The 18,651-nt window shown below is 38.8% G+C and overlaps 1 protein-coding gene across 1 annotated transcript in view; it reads right to left on the bottom strand.

Annotated features, from left to right (window-relative positions):
• The window catches only part of THSD7B (thrombospondin, type I, domain containing 7B), a 1,033,118-nt gene that overhangs the window by 79,225 nt on the left and 935,242 nt on the right, over nucleotides 1–18,651 (bottom strand). The window contains exons 18-20 of the mRNA XM_006894459.1: nucleotides 9,042–9,183; nucleotides 4,992–5,107; nucleotides 865–982 (exon numbers count right to left, since the gene is read on the bottom strand). Of these exons, the coding sequence (XP_006894521.1) occupies nucleotides 865–982; nucleotides 4,992–5,107; nucleotides 9,042–9,183 (376 nt within the window). The remainder of the gene's footprint in view (nucleotides 1–864; nucleotides 983–4,991; nucleotides 5,108–9,041; nucleotides 9,184–18,651) is intronic.

Here is an 18,651-nt window from a genome sequence, read left to right as displayed (position 1 = left end):
TTTGGCTTCTCTGTGCTCCAGTGCAATTTTCAGAGTCTCTTCTGACATCCATTTTGGTCTTTTCTTCCTCTTCTGTCTTTGCAATGACCATTTGCACTCTTCCTGGATGATATTATATGGGTGAAAATCTAATCTCCAGTCGTATGCAAGGAGCCCCCATAGCATAACATGTAATGTGCTGGGCTGTGTAAAAGGCTGGTGTTTCAAACCTATCAGCTGCCATGAGGGTGAAATATAGGAAATCTTGTCCTAAAAAAAAATTAAAACCTTGGTCATCCAATGGAGGGTCACAATGTGAAGAGATTTGTAGGCATTACGGTTTTGCTTGTTAAGTCTATTACACAAAACCACTGTTATTCTGGCATTTGAGTGTTTTAGTAACATTTTATTTCATTCTTTCCAAGACACACCGAAATCAGTAATTGTTTGTCTTATTGAGGCTATGACTTCTTAACAAATATTGTCCCATAGGAGCCCAGGATCTTAAATGTGTTATTGTTGGCTGTTGTAGATAGTTTTGTATAAAGGGTCCAACTCATAATAGCTTATGTACAACAGAATCACACCCTGCCTGTGGAACCCTCATAATCTGCTTAAACTCATTGTTGTACTCACTGTCCCACTCCATTTCAATGAAGGTCAACTTTATTATAGACAATCATTCTCACTGTAGATGTCCCCAAAACTCAGCACTGTAAGACACTTATGTGCCCATATCTTGTCTCATTGGACCTCTGGGTAAATTTCACATTATTTTCAGTGGACCAAAACACCATATGCCCATTTATAAAGCTCTGTTATACTGAAAGTGATTCAAGATTGGTTAAGCTTTATCAGAATAAACAAAAGAGAAAGCAGACATACCACTATGACCACAGGTCTGTGAGCACTGAGTCCATGCTGTCCACCCCGAGAGCTGACAGTTGACCACACACTCCACCAGGCAGTTAACACTCATTCTCTGAGGCTTCTCCAAATTGCGCTGCAAAGGGGAGGGGGGGAAGTGATGTTGCTAGAAAAGAGATGCTTGTTGATATTTTTTAATTGGCATGTTATTAAATAAAAGGCTAAGATCAACTAACAACAGAATAAAACTTTCATATATATCTAACACAAACTATTTTAGAAAGTGGCTATTATAAAAGTTGGTAGCTTATATTCTTCTCAGTGTTCCTTTAGTAAAGAGATGGCAAACAACCTGGCAGGAAGGGTACTTCTTCAAACAGATTCTTATGGCAAGGTGGAAATTTCATGAGTTGCTGGGAGTATGACCAAGCATAAACTGAACATTTTTAAAGCAAGCATGGCATGTGATTGTGGTAGTCAATAGTCTACACTTTGAGAAATATTGGAGAGAAGAACAGAAGTCCAGGAACAAAATAAAGTAGGCAACACACACAAACAAATAAAACCACAAAAGAAACAAAACACCCAGCTATTTAGCAACACACGGACATGAACAGCATGTAGTCTGATGAGAGACACTGGCATTCAAATGCAGGAAGGAAAAATGACAATTGGAACAGAATTATCACACACAGAACAGGTTCCAAACAAATCTGTTCAGCGAGGGGCAGCCACACTTCACAATGACACATTTTTTGACAAATAAACAAGCCCTAAACAAGGCTATATACCCCGCTCTCTCTCACTCTCTCTTCAACAAGGTTTGTTAAAGTTGTCAATGATTCCTTCTTTTAGGAATGGGGAGAAGAAAAGACTACCCTTCAGTCTGAGAAAATAATCTTTCTAAATTTTGTCCTCACAAAATATATTTTACTTGAGTAGTGAAGAGGCCTTGGTGGCACAGTTGCTAAACACTCAGAAACTAACAGGAAGGTTGGCAGTTAAAAATCCCCAGCTTCTCCAGGAAATAGAAATTAGGCTGCCTGGTTCTGTGAAGACTCATAACCTTAGAAACCTATTGGGCTGTTCTACTCAGTCCTACAGGGTTGCTGTGAGCTAGACTGCATTCAATTGTACTCATTTATGCTCTGGAGTTTAGAATATGAACTGATTTGTGCAACACTTTGCCCTTACTCCACATAGTAAAAATTTACAAGCCATATTTTTGTTTATGAAATCCTAAACTTTAGAATAGACTTGCCATTGAGTTTCTTGGATTCTGAGGAAACAATAAGTCATGTGACCAAAAATTTCTCCCATTACTCAGCCAGAAAGAAACAGGGAGGAAGGCTTAGTGTTAAATCTGGGCACTTTGCACTTTTGGACAGGTTAGTAGTACAGAGAGTTCTCAAAACAAAACAAAAAAAAGTTAGCTTAAAAGTGAAATAAGAATAAAATAAAATCAACACTATTTTGTGTCAGCAACTTCTTAAGCACTCCACAACAAGGGTGTCACCAAAATGAATATCAAGCCCACTGCTATCTGTCCAGTCAGTTCCCAATCCTGGAGACCCTCTAGCCGGTTTCCCAGGCTGCACATCTTTATGGGAGGAGACTGCAAATATTCCTCCCATGGGTGAATTTGAACCACCAAACTTTACATTAGTGATCCAACATGCAATGCACTACACCACCAGGGCCTCCTAACTAACAATGAGTGATTAAGATAAACGATTGCCACTGAGTGGGTTCCAGCTTATAGCTGACCCTCCGCTGGGTTTCTGAGGCTGTGACTCACATGGGTGGAGATTGCCCATCCTTCTCCTGTAGAAATGGGGGATATGAATAGCCAGTGAGTCACGGCTTTGGGGTTAGCAACACAACTCCCCAATGCCTAGACCCCCAAGCAATATCTACACAATGCTGAAATTAAATTAGTGTGTGGCTTCTTGAAAAGAAATCAAAACAAAATTGCCATGAAACTCATGGTCCACTAAAGCATAGGGATATTCTGGTTTAATTATTTGGGACTTGTTTAAACTGACATCCTTTAAGTACTTGCTCCTCAAACTAAGACCCACTGCTGTGCAGTTGATTCTGATTCAAAGAAACCCTACAAAATGGAATAGTAATGCTTCCTAGAATTTCTAAGGCTATATATTTTTAAGCAAACAGATTGCCACATCTTTCTATTGGACAGTAGGAGATGTGGACAGTGTTTCAAAATGGCAGTCTTTTGGTTGGTGGTGGCCGAATCCTTTTAACCCCTGCCCAACTAGGCCTTCTCATTGTATCACCATGCTTCTTAAATACTTGCTCCAAACCAAGCCCTCTGGCACTGAGTTCATTCCAGTCATACTGACCCCCACAGGATTTTGACTTTACAGGAAGAGGCTGCCCAGATGACAGGTGGATCCAAACTGCTGATTAGCAGCCTGGCATTTTGCTAGTTCACCAGAAGGCATCCTTTAAATACTTGTCACACACATGCTATTTAGAACGCCAAGAAAAGGGCTTCCTATTCCACCAGCACTGCAGTTGCTGAGCTGATTATGACTATTGATGACTGTGTATCAGAGAAGTACAGGCTTCGAGAGAGCTTTCAAAGGCTGACTTTTCCATAACAGATCATCAGGCCTTTCTTTTAAGCCATTTCCACGTGAGTTCCAACTACGGACTTGTGAATTATCAGTGAAACACCTTACTTACATGCACTATTCTTGGCATCTGCCTTCCAATTAGTAAATAATTGACACTGCATTTAAAAGAAAAAATATGATTGCATGTTGTTGTTGTTGAATACTGTCAAGTCAGAGAATACCCATAGCTGACCCTCCAGCAAATTTTTAGAGGCAGTTTAATCACACAGAAGGAGATTGGCTACATTTCTCTTGGAAAGATGCCCATTTGTTTTTTTCAGCAGAACAACTGGTGGATTTGAATCACGTCCATTTGGGATTGCAGTGCAGCTTCTTACCACTAGGACACACACACACACACACAACACACACACACACACACACACACACACACATACCCATATATACCAAATACAGAATTTTCCATCTATTTAGAGTTGTATATTTCTCCTTGCCTCATTTATCTCCCCTTAATTAGACTACTTCTTGTTAGCAGATTCAATGAAATAGGATGGCACAACAGCTCCCTACCACCTAGTAGACCACATGTGATGTCTGAATTCCACACAATTTCATACTGCCTGGTCACAGAGTGGTTGGTCCTGTGATCTGTGGCTGCATGATTGATTTAGATGACACATGAAAAAGCAGGGGGGAAAAGTAAGTCAGAACAGATGTTTTAGTAAATCTTACTGCAGTTGGCCATCTTTATTACTGTATTTTGACAAATAAGACACAAACATAATTAACACACACACACACACACAAAAAAAAAATCCAAAACAAAAAACAAAAATATCCCCAAAACAAAACAAAAAGCATGCCTGACATGCTCAGGGAACAAAAGGACAGTTTGCAAAAAATATGTAAAATGCATGTTGTCTGCATAAACATGTGATACTATTAAATCTACCCCCAAAGTGCTTTTCCTTTATATATTAGGAAGTAAATGCTTACCTATTTAAAATAAGTTTGAATATAGTTTTTCTTCAGTACAACAAATCACAGGAGAAATGGGCACTACAGTTACAAAAATTTAGACTCTACTAATTTAAAACTTTATGGACATGCTTTTTAAAGTAGACTGAGAAGAATACAACTGTGCTATTTATCTAAAATTTTTCTGAGCAAATTAGTGGAGTAGTCTAATAGCAAGAGGCAGTATTTACCATACATGCAAAGGACAGTCGTCCTCATAAAAACACATGAATCATTTGCCCATACTAAGACCCATTTTTAATAGTAAAGTTGTCCATTCTTAAGGGTTTGTTACAATTTTAATTAGGTAAGGATGTGAAAGTTTTTAAAAAAGTATATTGTTTTAATAAACTTATACTTCCCAGTGCAAAATAACCTCTCCTCCAGTACGTTCAAACTTAAGATTCTTAACTTTAATTGAGAGCAGTAGGTCTTAATTTAGTTGATCCTCAAACACAGTCATTGTCACCTATGTCAACCAAACACTGTGCTAAGCATTGTGTGCTAAATGGAAACATGAACCCCTACCTGCTCGCACTGGTCCATGGCCACTGGCTTGTTGTCACTGCGCACACAGCTCAGAAGGCGGGTCCTGATGCCTTGTCCACAGGTGGCATTTTCATTCAGCTGGCACGTGCTCCACTCTACAGGCATATGATCACCCAAACTGAATTTCAAAACACTGATCATGTGAGCAAAATACAACACACCGGTGGTTATCTGCATTGCTGAAGAAGGACAATGTGCACTAACCCAAACTGCTTCCAGATGGGTCTGCAAAAGCATACCGTCACTGTTCGGTCACAATAACAATAATAACGATAGAATAGTTAAAATGAGTACTGAAGGTGAAGAATAAAACAAAAAACCAAACGAGTCTGATAAAAGCCATTTCAGAATTGGCTTCTGAAAGAAAACACTAAACAACACAGCAGTGAAAAACAATTTGGAATCAACAGTTTGGTAGGGAAATAAACTAGAAAGGAAAGAGTGCAGAAGTGGTGGCTGTCTAAGAATTAATGCAACTATCTCAGCCATTTGGTATATTTAGCACCGTAAAGTCCAGAAAAACATCCAGAGTTTAAGGGGGAAGACACACAGAACTTGCTGATGATTCATTATCAAGTGATAGAAACCTTCCACTGGATTTAATAGCTGTAAGTCTTGGATCCACTTCCTTAACAACATGCCTATGGAAACTCTATGAACTTTGAGAAACAACGATAGTTACAAAAAGGGCTTTTGTTCACAGGGTTGCTATGAGTCATGCTCGACTTGATGGCAATCATCAGCAGAAACAACAAGTCATGGAAGAGGAAACTGCCCATTTCCCCTCCTTGGAACAGAAGTCAGAATCAACTCATAGCTGAACCTCCAGAGGGTCTTAGGAGGCTATAAAGCACACAGAAAGAGAGTATCTTTCTTTCTCATACAGAGCTTCTGGTGGATTCAAACCACTGCAGAGATGCACAAATTTGAGTTAGCAGTGCAACTCCTGATACCATCACAGCTCTCCATGAACTGTTAAAGAAACTGTAATTCCATTATGAAAGGAGGTTTTACATATTTGACTAGTTGAATTAAAAACCGATTGGTGAGATTAAGTTATATTGTTGTTGTTAAATGCCATCGGGGTGACTACAACTCATAGCAGCCCTATGAAAAATATCTGTGATTCCTGTCCTATCCTGAGCCAATGTAACCATCTCTAACATACCGGCCCCCATTGTCACAGTCACTGGGTCAATCTTTCTCATCCAGGGTCTTCCTCTCTTGCACTGACCCCCTCCACCTTTCCAAGCATGATGTCTTTCTCCAAGAACTGGTCTTTCCTGATAAACATGCTCAGTATGTCAGATGGAGTTTCAAAATCCTTGCCTCCAAGGATCAAGCTAGTTTTACCCTCTCTAAGACAGATCTGTTTGTTCTGTTGGTAGCCCATGGTATGTTCAATACTCTTCTCCAGCACCACAACTCAAAGGCACTGATTTTTCTTTTGACATCCTTAGTCATTGTCAAGCTCTCAGATGCACAGCAAGCCATCGGGAAATCCATGGCCGGGACATGGTCGGGATCAGGTCCAACTTAGTCTCTAGACTGACATTGCTTCTCTTTAGCACTCTTGAAAATTCCCTGACAGTAAACTTTCCTAAAGCAATTTGTCTTTGGATTTCCAGACAGCTGATGTCAAGAGTGCTGATTATGGATTGAAGCAAGATGAAACTATTAATAACCTCAATCTCTTCTCCACCTATCATAGTGCTGCCAATTGACCCAATGGTAAGAATCTTTGTTTTCTTGATGTTGAGCTTCAGTCCATATTGAAGATTGTAGTTCTTAATTTGTTTCTTAAAAATGGGGGGAAAAAATCTAAACCCCCAAACCCGTAACTCTTACTGTTGTATGGCTGGTAGAAGAGTCGGCTGTGGCTTTCCTAGTCCATTGCTTTGACTTTGGTCACATGATTGGGTGGAACTATGCTAATGATGTGAATGAGGTGAATAGTACCTTTTGGTTGGGAGCACAGCAAACAAGATGTAGCATATTAATTATGGGGTTACTTAATACTGCCATTCCATCAGACTTAGGCTGAGCAGGTTTAGAGGAAAAATAGGAGAATCTCACCAACAGCAAGAAAAAAGAAATCAGTCCAATGAGCATCTATTTAGGCAAGAGATTCCTGCCTCAAAAAGACTGGATTCTAGAAGGGCAATTATAACAACAGAAACAGTAATAGTAGAGAAACAGAAATCAATATAAGGCAGAGCATATCCAGGACTCCCCATGGGAGTCCAGGGTCATGGGCCTTTGCCTAAACTTTCTGGAAGACTAGGGGGTGTAGGATGATGTCATAATTTGTAAGAATGAGAACTTTGTAATGATGACTTAAAATTGTGAGGTTGAAGTTAAAAGGGCCTGCAAGCTCATCTAACTGAACAATTGTATCCTGTTTCTAATTTAAATGTAGCCTCTTAAATTCCCTAATAAACGTCATAATTATGAGTTCTGTGTGGCCATTGCAACAACTCCAGGAGGGATGACGGCTGGTGTTAGAATTAGTAGTTAAGTGTGGGGAATGAGGGAGAATGTCTGACATCATGAGAATTGATTTTGTGCCATGAATGCTATAGATGAGGACTCTTCCCCTTGCAGAGTTATAGAGGTCCGATATAGCCACTTGCAAAGTAAAATCCAACAGTATAGTATGAATGTTGTTGTTTTTATGAACCATTGAGTAAAAATGAACTTATAAAGGAATCTCCAGTTATTTTTCACAGGTTGTAAATCACGTAGAAGGAGATTATTATAATCACCCTTTGAAGTATTTGGTGGATTCAAATCATGAACCTTTGGACTAGCAGCATAATTCCTTACCACTAGGCCACCAGAACTACCTATATTTAATAAGATCAGTCCTTAAATAATATATTCTCCTAGTAAAGTAAATGTCAAGTTATTTATGGAATATTTCAATTAAAACCAAGGATCTGAGAACTTGTTATCTAAAGTAAAAGGACAGATTTTCCTGGTCATCAGACATTCCCATACAATTCACCATGTTGTATTTTACATGAGAAGTACCAGCCAGGTCTACATGACAGTAAGAGGGCTTTGTCTTTTTCATAAAAGTCTTGTTTTGAGTCTGGAGGAAAGTGGAGGTTTGGTGGTCAGTTTCGAATTTCATGCAAGAGCCTTGATACCACATTGTGACATTTGTGTGTATCTGCTGCTACAAGGTAAAAAGACAAATACAAGGAACTAAAGTCTTTTGAACACAGTGGTGCCCAGATAAGTTGAGGCACTTATTAACAAGGATGGTGTTTAGAAATAGTTTCTGTCCAGTCAGGATCAATGTTTTTCATTTTTTATGAAATCTGCAGAACAAGAGCAAGACAAGCTTATATTCCTAAAAGTAAAAAGTCCTAGAAAGATCTAAATTGTTTATGACATTATGATAGCATACTTCCTAAACAGTCAAGTTATTCTATGCTTTTTACTTCTCCTGTTGGTTTAGTTTGTCATGGTTTATTTGTAACATTATTATTATTATTATTATTATTATTCAGGAATAACAATTATTATTATTCAGGAACTTTACTAAGTCTTTCTAAGCTTGTTTTACTTCAGAGAGTCCATGTGGTGTTACTGGAAGTGGCATGCCAAGAGTGGACTTGCCCATCTCTGAAGAGGCCATCTATGAAAGCCAAGTCATTGGTCTTTCACAAAACACAGACTCTACTCTTGGTTTCTAACGTGGAGACTGGGAACACACACAAACAGACACACACACACACACACACACACACACACACACACACACACACACGCAGGTGCCCATATACATGCACACATTCCCATTTGCAGAGGCTAAAGAAGCGACATGGCCACAGAGGCCATCTACCTGTGAGATTGTACCGGAACTGGAAGCAGTCACGCACACACACACAGAGACACACAGAGACACACACACACACACACACACACACACACACACACACACACGCAGGTGCCCATATACATGCACACATTCCCATTTGCAGAGGCTAAAGAAGCGACATGGCCACAGAGGCCATCTACCTGTGAGATTGTACCGGAACTGGAAGCAATTTTCATTAAGGAGGCAGGGCCGCACTTGTGAGTCTTCAGGGCAGGTCCTTGAGCTCATTGAAGGTCTCAGCAGATGGCGGGTCCTTCTCTGCACGGTGTGGGGGTCGCATGACTATCAGCATCAAAGGGCAAGCAGAGTTAGTAAAGATCTGTATACATGACAAATGCATGTAATTATTTGTATAGCTGCAAGCACATCCATAATAATGATTGAGAGTGTTAAATACAGTATTGTTTTTGTTAGGTGTCATTGAGTGACTCCGACTCATAGCAACCCTATGAACAGCAGTTCTGACCCTAATCCTAACCCTAATCCCATCCTCACCGTCTCTGATATGCTCCAGCCCACTGTTAGTCATTGTATCAGTCCAGTCCATTTTGTTGAGGAATTTTTCCTACCTGGTAACTCGTTCTCATGTTATGTTACTTCTGTATAGTCATGTACAAGAGAACTATTTTCACCATTAAAACTCACTCTGCAATCTCAAATAGTTTTAAACATTGTAATAGACTGAGATACTTTAAATGCTTCACATACATTTTAAAAAAGAGAAAACACTTCCCCTGTGATGTCAATGGAAATAAAAACACAGAACATTTTGAGGAGAAAATTGTTTTAGAAAACCCTGAACAGACAAGCATAGAGGGAGATTTTATAAAATCAAGATTGTCAATATATAAGAATATTTCCTCTCGTCTACGAAGCCCTCTGAATTCCAAGGGTGAGTCACTCTGTGTGTTGCCCTTTATGTAAAATCACTGTATTAAAATGAACAAGACAGAGGTCCAAATATCACTTTACTCAAGGATCCACACATGCTCTTTTCTTGTACCCTTTGCTCTTTGGATATGTTGAGTCAGGTAAACTTGTTAGCAAATTTTATCCACCAGCCCCACTAGAATATGATGTCTCTCCTTTTAGAATAATCGTTTTACCTATAATACTTTTTATTATTTTATATTGTTTTGCTTAAAAAGTTCATATACATTGTGTTTTATGTGTCTTCATTCATATTGTCTTCTTTTTTAAAGTTTGCTTTTTATCATTATTATTAATTTTAATGAAAATGTACAGAGACTTTGGATTTCCATTCATTCATTGTTGCACTTTTCTCCCTGCTCCGCCCCCCCCACCCCCCAGTCACTCTTCTCTTTAAAAAGTAAAAGGAAAATTCTTTCATTGTTATACAATCCCTCCCCCAAGGTCTACTCCACCATGCAGCCTTCCTTCTGGACTCCCCTCATGACAATAAAACCTAATCACCTACTGCACTGAAACAGATGAGGGACAAAACTGTTTAAATAGAAGAATCTCTTTTGAACTGTTCTCTAAAATTGGTCTTTTTCTTCTTTAGTCTACTATTGGGGATTTAGTTCTTCCACAGTTCTCATCTTAGTAACTCCAAATGCCTTTCTTTCTTTTTGGTTCCCCTTTCTCTCATGCTCATGAATTTTTCTCAAAGGAGAAATGGGATTCCAGACATATGTAAATACACGTATGATTATTTACCACAACTGTCCTTGCGCTGTCATCTTCAGTTTCATTTTCATTCTGTTACCTGCCTATCTTTACAGACTTTTTTCAAGAATGATGGCCCATAACTTCTTATATACATGACATTCCCTGAAAATGTTGGTGTACTTAGGGGTTGTTCAGTGAATACCACGGAATAGAGTCACATCACCAACATTCCAGACCTAAAATTCTAAACAGGCACAGGCAATGGACAGCTGCCAATGATAATGTCGAAAACACCCCTTCTGTTTCAGATGTTTTACTGATTTTTAGATGTCTTTTTCCTTCTAAGAAATTTTAGCAAGACATAACTGGTACACTGAATCTAAGCTACTGATGAATGAAAGGTGGTAGAATTGCACTAAAATAAGCAGAATTTTTTTTCACTTTCCCCTCTAATTTGAAAAAACTGCAGCTGGTTTAAATACATTTATTATCCATGTGACTTCATACTTGGATATCCTGTCAATACTTGTAAAGTAATTTTGCATTTAAAATGTATTGAATTGTCTCTAGATAATCAAGAAGGGCTACTGAAATCAGGCAATTATTCTTAATTATCTGCAGATGAATCCCATGTTAAATGCTTACCAATAATTTATTACAATCCCAGCAATTAATGATTGCTTTTCTAATGAGCAGGAATAAGGACTTAAATGATTTGCCAATAAAGGAAAATGATGATATCTTAGTAGATATTCTTGGTTACTTCTCTACTGCATTTCCACCTAAAAATGAATTCATGTTGGTACTCAATGCATATGCATAAGAAATTATGTGCCTTCTTTGTCAAAGCCATCAAATAAAGTCAGAGAAAAATGCCCTTTCTCTATACCCCAACACATGAATAGATTGAATAATTCTGAAACATTGATGAGAGATTCTCTTATTCACTCTATATGTTATTTCCTCATCTAAAGGTGGCTGGCTGAATTTGGGAAGTGTTAAGCTTTACCTCTATCATATCCCATAGTCGGTAACTAGGAGTCTCCAAGTGGCAAATGATACATACATTGGTTATTAACTGAAAGGCTGGAGTTTTGAGTACACTGATATGTTCAGAAGTGAGCCTTGGATTTCTACCTTTGAGGAAACAGCTTTTGGAAACCGTGTGATACACAGTTCCTCTCTGTTACATGAGACTCCATGAGCAGAATCAACTTGAGGGAAATTGACTTAGGGTCTCTAATTCTGCTTGGAATAGTGTTAAAATATCCTCTTAAACCTAAAGCAGTGTTCATACTATGTTAACTTTGACAATCACTGAAATGAAGATACTGAAAAGCAGCAGCACAATTCTGTACTTTTTTATCTAAAATTAGAAAAAAAGGAGAACCCTAGGTGACTGAAATGAATGAGTAGTAGCTAGATGATTTTACTATCCTCATAGGAAAACCTATACGTAGATCAGGAAGCAACTGTCTAAACAGATGAGGGGGGGGCATTGCACAGTTTAAAATTAGGAAAGGTGTATGTTAGGGCTGTATCCTTTCTCCATGCCTATTCTTTCTGTATGCTGAGCAAATCATTCAAGAAGCTAGACTTTATGAGGAAAAATGTGCCACAGAATTTGAGAAAGGCTCATCAACAACCTGTGTTGTTGTAGATGACACAACCTTGTTTACTGAAAATGAAGAGGACCTGAGATTCTTACTGCAGAGGATCTAAGACTACAACCTCCAATATGGATTATATTTCAACATCAAGAAAGCAATTCTTAACCACTCGGCTAATAGGCAATATCATGATAGATGAAGGAAACACTGAAGTGTTTAAAGCTTTAATATTAGTGGATCCACAATCAATATCCTCAGCAAAAATTTTAAGAAATCAAAAGACATGTGGCATTAGTGAAATCTATTGTCAAAGACCTCTCCAAGGTGCTGAGAAGCAGCAATGTCAGTTTGAAGACTAAGGTGTACCTGATTCAAGCCATGGCCTTTTAAGTCACTTGCTATGCATGTGAGACACTACTAAGGATGACAGAAGAATCAGTGCATTCAAGTTGTAGTGTTGGAGTCCATGGCCACACAAAAGGACAAATATGTCTTGGAGAATGAGCAGCCAGGGTGCAGGCAAGGTTGGTGAAACTTCATCTCACATACTTTGGGGATGTTGCCAGGAGGAGTCAGTCATTGGAAAAGGACATCATGCTTGGAAGGGTGGTGTGTCAGTGTAAGAGACGATGACACTCAATTAGATAGAGAGACACAGTGGCTATAGCAATGGTCTCAAATGGATCAGTGATGATTAGGATGGCACAGGATAGGACAGGGTTCCAGTCTGCTGTTTATAGGACTAAGAGTTGTGGTCGATTTGATGGTACTGTAGCAACAGCGGAGTTCTTGTGGCTAATGTTAAGGAACTACACTGCCAACCCAAAGAAATGTGGTTTGAATCCACCAGCTGCTCTGCAGGAGAAAGATGGGAAATCTCCTCTCCTGTATTTTGAAGCTTTGGAAAATCTGCTAGAGGTTTAGCTATGAATTGCTTAAAATTTGATAGCACACAACAATAAGGTAAAAACATAAATTTAGGCAAGAAACTACCTCAGGGAGAGATGGGTTGTTATTTCATTTTCTATTTTTAAAGTCCAGATAATGAATCATTAAAAAAGGAGGAGGTCAAGAAGAGGTCAAGAAGAAAGAAAAGACAAAGAAAGGTTTTTTGAAGATAATTTTGGTATTAAATCAAAAGTCCTTCAATATAAGCCTGATGCTTCCTTTTGTAGGGTGTTTATAATAAGCATAGTGTCAATTTCCTAAACGAACAAGTGAGTAAATGATGTGTAGACAACTAAAGTGCAATAAGTTCTGGACCATTTCATTATAATAATCATAAACCTAATATTTATTTGCTCAAAATTAAAAAGAAACATCCATTGCCATTAAGTCTGAACCAATTCATAGTTGACTCTCCAGCAGGTGTTTGGAGGCTATAAAATGCACAGAAGGAGATCATTCATTTCTCTTCCACAGAACCACTTGTAGATTTGAACTGTCAGAGAAGTGTAGTCATTGGGTTAATTCTTTACAGATTATACCAGCAGAGCTCCCTTGCTATGGAAGGAAATGGTCAATAAGAACCAGCTAGTCACCAGTAAGAACAGCAAAATTCAACAGAGCAGCAAACAATTGCTGCAGCAAAAAAATTCTGGCTAGGTTGTGGAGAAACTGGAACCCTTATTCACTGTTGGTGGGATTATAAAATGGTACAACCACTATGGAAGGCAGTGTGGCTCTTTCTCAAAAAGTTACAAATAGAAATACCATTTGACCCAGCAATTCCACTACTTGGAATATACTCTAAAGAAACAAGTACTGCCACCCTAGCAGATATATGCACACTCATGTTTATTGCGGCTTTGTTCACAATAACAAAGAGTTGGAAACAACCCAAGTGCCCATAAACAAATGGATAGAGAAGCTATGGTTTATTCACACAATGAAACACTATGCTGCATTGAAAAATGAGGAACTCTTGAAATATTAATCAAAATGGGTAACCCTGGAGGACATTATGCTGAGTGAAATATCTCAGTCACAAAAAGGACAAATACTGCATAGTGCCACCGTTGTAAAGTGGGACTGACATCAGAGTTAGGGGGAAACTAAGGAGATAAATAATGTATACTGCATTGAAGTAGATGAGGGAGAGAAATGTTTAGGAGGAATATATGATAAGGTATTATTGTCATGACAAGAGTCCAGAACGAAAGCTGCATAATGGAGTGGACTGGGGTTGTTGTGGGGAATTTTATAACAATGAAAGAATTTTTATTTACTTTTCAAAGAGAAAAGGAAACTGGGGGGAAGGGGTGAGCAGGGAGGAAAGTGTGCAATAATGAAAGAATGAAATCCAAAGTCTCTGTAAACTTTCATTAAAATAAAAAAAATCTTTTAAAAGCTGGAAAAAAAAGAAGTTGATAAAATATCTTCCTTTTTCTTTTCCATTTTGAGCATTAGTGATTAGTGAATAAATTTTCATAGCAATGTTATAAAAAAAAAAAACAACAACCAAACAAACCAGCTAGTCTCTAATATGATGTTGCCTATTGGTCCTGAGGTAAAGTTTTTTATTTTCTTAATGTGGAGATGGCATACATGGTGAAGGCTGTAGTCTTTGATTTTCCTCAGCAAGTGCCCAAAGTTGTCTTCATTTTTTGCAGACAACATTATGTCATCTGTATAACTCTGGTTGTTAATAAGTCTTCCTCCACTGATGATGCCACATATTTCTCCATATATTCCAGCATCTTGATTGATTTGCTCAGCATATAGATTGAACAGGTATAGAGAAAGGATACAACCCTGACACAAAAATTCTCTGATTTTAAACCATGTGATGTTTACTTGTTCTATTCAGACAAGCACTTCTTGTCTCACATGAGCACAATTAAGTGTTCTGAGTTTTCCATTCTTTACAATGTCGTCCATAACAATAAAACACAAACATCTCTCTGGGTTTCTGCTTTCAGCCAACATCCACCTGACATCAGCAATGATGTCCTTTGTGTCATAATCACAAAACTTCAAGATTGAGGCTGTTAATAGCTTCATTTTACTTAGATCTACAATTAACACCCATGGTATCAGCAGTTAAGAAATCAAAAGAAAATGTGCAGTCAAAGCCCTCTCCAGATGGAGAGGCATCTTACAACAACAGACTCCAGTGCACGAATCCCTTTATGTGATCCAGAAAATAAAAAAAGTCAAAATCATTGCTATTGACTCAGAAGCAACTGATAACTGACCCTCCAGTGTGTTCCCAAGACTGTAAAGCACAGGAGGAGACTGTCCATCTTGAAAATCAGCATTCACCTTTATATATAATCTTTGCTCATGATCTTGTGCCCTCACACCATTTATTCTTTCTTGAAAAAGGTTTCACTCTTTTGACTAGACCTGAAAATGTATATTCACACTTGAAAATAAGATGAGATGTTCATTTACTTACCTTCCCTGGGTGTTACCATCCCCATAATACAAATGAAATTGTTTCATAATAAAAATATATCCACTGTACTTAAAACAGCTATTGATTTATATACACTGCTTCCCATGTGCTATTTGAAGTGAAAATCCATGTCTTACTTTTCCTAGATGTTCAGAGACTTCACTGTGTATGATGCCAGTATGTAAACAACAAATTGCTGTTCTTTAGAATAACTGGATTTTGTTGGCCATATGGCTAGATTTTGGTAAGCTTCCCATAACAGATGACTGATGTTGAATGACAGTCTTAGAGCTTGAATATAAGTATTTAATAGGTCTATATATCAGATCAAGAGATAATTTAGTGCTCCTTGGAGTCAAGGATTCTGAAGCTTCGTCTGACATACTTTGGGCATTTGCAAGGAAGGATCAGTCCTTGGAGGGGGACATCATGTTTGGGAGAGTGGAGGGACAGTATAGGAGAGGAAGACCCTAAATGAGATGGATCAATCCTGTGATTGGGGTAATAAGAGTGGGTGTGGCAGAGAGAGTGAAGTTGGCACAGGATAGGGCAGGGTTTAGGGGTCTTATACATAGGGTCGCTATGAGTCGTAAGTGACTTGATGGCACATAACAACAACAACAACAACAACCATTTCATACTTTCCTACACAATAAATGTGACAACAAAATGCATACATGTTGTTGTTGTTGTTATGTGCCGTCGAGTCGTTTGCGACTCATAGCGACCCTATGTACAACAGCCCTAAACCGTGCTCTGTCCTGTGCCAATCTCATTGCCCCTGACAAACCCATCCCGAGTACCCCAGTCACTGAATCAATCCACCTCATAGAGGGTTTTCCCCTCCTGCGCTGTCCCTCTACTCTACCCAGCATGATGTCCCTCTCCAAAGACCTGTCTCTCCTTACAACATGTCCAAAATATGTCAGACGAAGCCCCAGAATCTTTGCCTACAAAGAGCAGCCTGGTTTAATCCTCTCTACGATGAATCTGTTTGTTTTCTTGGCAGTCCATGGTACATTCAATACTCTTCTCCAGCACCAGAGCTCAAAGGTGTCAATTCTCCTTCTATCCTCCCTAGTCATTGTCCAACTCTCTGATGCAAAACAAATGATTTCAAAAACCATGGCCTGTATCAGGCGGACCTTAGTCTCCTGAGAGACACTGTTGCTCTTGAGTATTTTGGAGAGGTCCCTAACCACAGACTTTCCCATCACAATACGTTTTTTTATTTCCTGGCTACTGGTGCCAAGAGTGTTGACCATGGAGCTGAGCAAACTGAAGCTGTGAACAATCTCAATCTCTTCGCCATCCATCCTGATGCTACCGATTGGTCCAGTGGTGAGAATTTTTGTCTTCTTAACATTGAGCCTCAGTCCATATTGAAGGCTGAAGTCCTTGACCCTCTGCAGTAAGTGCATGAGGTCCTCCTCAGTTTCAGCGAGCAAGGTTGTGTCATCTGCATAACACAGATTGTTGATAGATCGTCCACCACTCCTAATGCCACACTTCTCCTCATAGAGCCCTGCCTCTCAGATAATCTGCTCTGCATACAGGTTGAAAAGGTATGGAGACAGGACACATCCCTGACGTACACCCTTCCCAATTTTGAACCATGCAGTGTTGCCCTGCTCTGTTCTGACGACTACTTCTTGGTCCAAGTATAGGTTTCGCATTAGCACAATTAAATGTTCTGGGATTCCCATTCTTCTCAGAGTCAGCCACAGTTTGTTATGATCCACGCAGTCAAATGCCTTTGCATAATCAATGAAACACACATAGACATTCTTCTGGTATTCTCTGCTTTCAGCTAAGATCCATCTAACATCAGTTATAATATCCCTAGTACCACGACCCCTTCTAAACCCAGCCTGGACTTCTAGCAGTTCTCTGTTGATGTGCTGTTCCAGTCGTTTTTGGATAATCTTCAGTAGAATCTTGCTTGCATGTGAAATCAATGATATTGTTCTGTAGTTTCCACACTCAGTTGGGTCGCCCTTCTTTGGGATGGGATCAAATATTGACCTCTTCCAGTCAGTTGGCCAAGTGGTTGTTCTCCAGATTTCTTGGCACAACTTGGTGAGCACATCCACGGCAGCATCTGTTAGCTGAAATATGTCAATTGGTATACCATCTATTCCGGGGGCCTTATTTTTCGCTATTTCCTTCAAAGCAGCTTGAACTTCCGCCTTCATCACCATAGGCTCTGGCTCAAATGCTATTTCATTAAATGCTTCTGTATCTGCCAATTCCTTTTGGTACAATGAGTCAGTATATTCCCTCCATCTTCTTTTGATACCTCCTGGATCATTTAACGTTCTGGCTAAAGCATCCTTGATTGTAGCAACTCGAGGTTTGAATTTGCTCTTCAGTTCCTTGAGCTTAAGAAATGCTGAACGAGTTCGGCCCTTTTGATTTTCCAACTCTAGCTCCTCGCACATTTCATTGTAGTATTTTGCTTTGTTATTCCGTGCTGCCTTTTGGAATCTTCTGTTCAGCTCTTTAGTGTCTTGGATTCAATATTACATTAGCAAAATATATCAGCAAAGGAGCTTTATTCTATTTAAATAAAAGATACCTAAAACTTTCTACTTAAATTGTCTCGTAAGATAAAACAAAGAGATATAATTTGGTATTTCTCACTAACACATAGATTTTAATTTTAATCATAACTTAATAGAAGCCTAGCACTCTTTCAAGTTTGTAATAATATAAAGCATTCTGAATGTTTCTTGTTTTGAGAAGAACATTATCTCCAAGGCCTGGCCTTGTCAGCTTCCATCAGTTATAGAGAGCCAGCATCTGATTTTGTTAAGGGATTTATCGGATCATTCTGAAATGGTCTCTCCTCTCTTTGGCTGATTAGCTAGGCTGTCAGTAGTTTTTCTATTTCTTCCTCTTTCAAGAGGAAAAAATGGTCTATATTCTCTGAAGTTTAGTTTTTTAATTTGGAAAAATTAGGTAAAATTATTCCACAAAAGTTCACTGCAATGATGTATAAGACAATTATAAATAAAATTAAACTCTGATTCTCAGTGTTTGACAAATATGTAAAAACCTACAGAGAAAAAAACTCTGGGTTTGCAGAATTGTTTCTCCTGCTCTATA

This window comes from Elephantulus edwardii, unplaced genomic scaffold (genome assembly GCF_000299155.1).
Source record: "Elephantulus edwardii isolate Elephantulus edwardi_28Jun2011 unplaced genomic scaffold, EleEdw1.0 scaffold00143, whole genome shotgun sequence".
NCBI lineage: Eukaryota > Metazoa > Chordata > Mammalia > Macroscelidea > Macroscelididae > Elephantulus > Elephantulus edwardii.
The sequence above is the reverse complement of the archived record's forward strand: the minus strand, read 5'-3'. Positions and strand labels throughout refer to the sequence as shown.